General features: G+C 59.0%; 1 protein-coding gene across 2 annotated transcripts in view; it reads right to left on the reverse strand.

Annotated features, from left to right (window-relative positions):
* Positions 1-1549, reverse strand: part of RCC1 (regulator of chromosome condensation 1) — a 25050-nt gene extending 23501 nt beyond the window's left edge. For both annotated transcript variants that reach the window (XR_001413935.1, XM_014959775.1), the window contains exons 1-2: positions 1465-1549; positions 1170-1357 (exon numbers count right to left, since the gene is read on the reverse strand). Coding sequence is in view for 1 of the 2 variants with exons in the window: in XM_014959775.1 (XP_014815261.1) it covers positions 1170-1357; positions 1465-1537 (261 nt within the window). In the remaining variant the exon portion in view is untranslated. The remainder of the gene's footprint in view (positions 1-1169; positions 1358-1464) is intronic.
* Between the last annotated feature and the right edge of the window lie 1698 nt (positions 1550-3247).

The raw sequence follows: 3247 nt of genomic DNA on the forward strand, positions 1-3247 counted from the left end.
CACTTCTCCCCCTCCCCCGTTTTCCCCCCGTCCCCTTTTTCTTCTTCATCATCCTCCTCCTCCTCCTCCCTTCCCCGCCGCCCCCCGGGGCCGCGCCGCGCTCCCACCTCAGTCTCGCGCCGCCGCCGCGCTCCTCGCACTGCGCATGCGCGGGAAGGGACGGCGCCGGCCCCGCCGCCGGGCACAGCGCCCCCTGGCGGCCGGAGGAGCGAACTGCCACCCCCCGGTACAACTAGTACCCAAAGACGGGGGGTCACTAATTGGGTGGCGATAATGAAGGGTCGTTAATGGAGTGGCCTCATCGAGGGCAAATCGTGCCCGACAAATTTGGTGGCCTCTTACGGTGCCGCCACACACTTGGCAGAGCAGCTGACGGCATCTAGCTGGAGTTAGTGCAACGCATCGGACGCCGTCCCACACGACATCCCGGGCTCTGAACTGGAAACCCAAGGATCTGATGGATGGAGCACTCGGTGGATAAGGAACTGGCTGATGGTCACACTCACAGAATCACAGAATCATATAAGGTTGGCAGGGACCTCTGGAGATCATCTCCTCCAACCCCCTGCCAGAGCAGGTCCATCCAGAGCAGGTCCCACAGGAACGTGTCCAGGTGGGGTTTGAATGTCTCCAGAGAAGGAGACTCCACCACCTCTCTGGGCAGCCTCTTCCAGGGCTCTGCCACCCTCAAAGTGAAGAAGTTCCTCATCATGTTGAGATGGAACTTCTTATGTTCAAGTTTGTGCCCATTTCCTCCTGTCCTGTCCCTGGGCACCACTGAGAAAAGCCTGGCCCCATCCTCCTGACACCCTCCCTTGAAGTATTTATTGATCAGATCCCCCCTCAGCCTTCTCTTCTCCATGAGCACATGGAGACCACCCTCATCCCCCGAGCTGGAGTGAGCTACACATCTGGGCAGAACAAGGTCTCATTCAGCCCCCCCTGCTCCAGGACACGTCCGTATCGAGGTGCCCAAAACTGGTGAGGTGTGGCCTGAGAACAGGGGGACAGCCCATGGCATGGAGACCACTCTCATCCCCCGAGCTGGAATGAGCTACACATCTGGGCAGAGCAAGGTCCCATTCAGCCCCCCCTGCTCCAGGACACGTCCCAGAGCTTGCAGGGCCTCCTCATGTCCCTGTCCCCCCCCGCAGTGACGCTGAACTCACCTTTCCCGTCTGGCTGAGGCACACCGTGTGCATCCCCCCTGCTTCCACCTGCACCATCATCTCCGGCAGCGTCACCAGAGCCGGCTTCTTCCTCTCCATCACGTCCTCCCCCAGGCCCAGCTGACCCACATCCCCCTGCCCCAGCGTCAGCACCAGCCCAGGCTGCGTGCGATGGGACGAGTGGCAGACTGCGGGGCAGGAAAAAAGTTAAAATAAATAACATATATAACATACAGGGAACAACATGACCATTAAAGCCGGTCCCTGGGAATGGGGAGGGAAAACTTTTTCTTACCTTTGATCTTCTTCGGTTCAGGAGACTCTTCTTCTGGCACCAGGCTCTTCTTCGCTGGGCGTTTCCCTGGCATCGTGCCTCGGATCTGAACAGCAAAGAGCCCCTGGTAAAGGTTTCGCTGGAGAGTCCCAGCGCGGCCCTGACCCCTTTGGGGGCTTCTTCTCCCCTCTCTTCCTTAAAAATCCCCTGGGATCACCTGAAGGGCCGGTGATGGAGGATCTCCCGCTTTGGAAAAAGGCAGGGTGGGATGGGGGGGTGTTTTACGCACTGTCCCCACTCTCAGGTGGAGCTGAGCCCCTCTCTCCGGGCCACAGCGCCCCAAAAATGCCACCAGGCAACGCGTCGGACGCCGTCCCACACGACATCCCGGGCTCTGAACTGGAAACCCAAGGATCTGATGGATGGAGCACTCGGTGGATAAGGAACTGGCTGATGGTCACACTCACAGAATCACAGAATCATATAAGGTTGGCAGGGACCTCTGGAGATCATCTCCTCCAACCCCCTGCCAGAGCAGGTCCATCCAGAGCAGGTCCCACAGGAACGTGTCCAGGTGGGGTTTGAATGTCTCCAGAGAAGGAGACTCCACCACCTCTCTGGGCAGCCTCTTCCAGGGCTCTGCCACCCTCAAAGTGAAGAAGTTCCTCATCATGTTGAGATGGAACTTCTTATGTTCAAGTTTGTGCCCATTTCCTCCTGTCCTGTCCCTGGGCACCACTGAGAAAAGCCTGGCCCCATCCTCCTGACACCCTCCCTTGAAGTATTTATTGATCAGATCCCCCCTCAGCCTTCTCTTCTCCAGACTAAAAAGCCCCAAGTCCCTCAGCCTTTCCTCAGCAGAGAGATGCTCCAGGCCCCTCATCATCTCTGTAGCCTCTGCTGTCCCCTCTCCAGCAGTTCCCTGTCCTTCTTGAACTGGGGAGCCCAGAACTGGTCCCAGTGCTCCAGCTGGGGCCTCCCCAGGGCAGAGCAGAGGGGCAGGGTGACCTCCCTCCACCTGCTGGTCACACTCTTCCTGATGCCCCCCAGGATGCCATTGGTCTTCTTGGCCACCAGGGCCCATTGCTGGCTCATGGGCATCCTGGTGTCCACCAGGACTCCCAGGTCTTTCTCCTCAGAGCTGCTCTCCAGCAGGTCCCCCCCAACCCGTCCTGGTGCAGGGGGTTACTCCTCCCCAGGTGAAGCACCCTACACTTGCCTTGGTTGAATTTCATCCAGTTCCTCCCTGCCCAGCTCTCCAGGTCTTGCTGTGTGGCACTCAAAGGGTTGTGGTCAATGGCTCAATGTCCAAGTGGCGGCCAGTGACGAGTGGTGTTCCTCAGAGGTTGGTACTGGGACCAGTGCTGTTCATCTTTGTTGGAGACATGGACAGTGGGATCGAGCGCACCCTCAGTGAGGTTGCCGATGACACCAAGCTGTGTGGTGTCATCAACACGCTGGAGGGAAGGGATGGCATCTAAAGGGACGTGGACAGCCTGGAGAGGTGGGCTCGTGCAAATGGCATGAAGTTCAACCAAGTCAAGTGCAGGGTCCTGCCCAGCGCGGCCCTGACCCCTTTGGGGGCTTCTTCTCCCCTCTCTTCCTTAAAAATCCCCTGGGATCACCTGAAGGGCCGGTGATGGAGGATCTCCCGCTTTGGAAAAAGGCAGGGTGGGATGGGGGGGTGTTTTACGCACTGTCCCCACTCTCAGGTGGAGCTGAGCCCCTCTCTCCGGGCCACAGCGCCCCAAAAATGCCACCAGGGCAGGCCAGGCCGGGGAGGGCCCAGTGTGTGTGTGTGTGG

Source organism: Calidris pugnax, unplaced genomic scaffold (genome assembly GCF_001431845.1).
Source record: "Calidris pugnax isolate Ruff unplaced genomic scaffold, ASM143184v1 scaffold402, whole genome shotgun sequence".
In the NCBI taxonomy this organism is placed as follows: domain Eukaryota; kingdom Metazoa; phylum Chordata; class Aves; order Charadriiformes; family Scolopacidae; genus Calidris; species Calidris pugnax.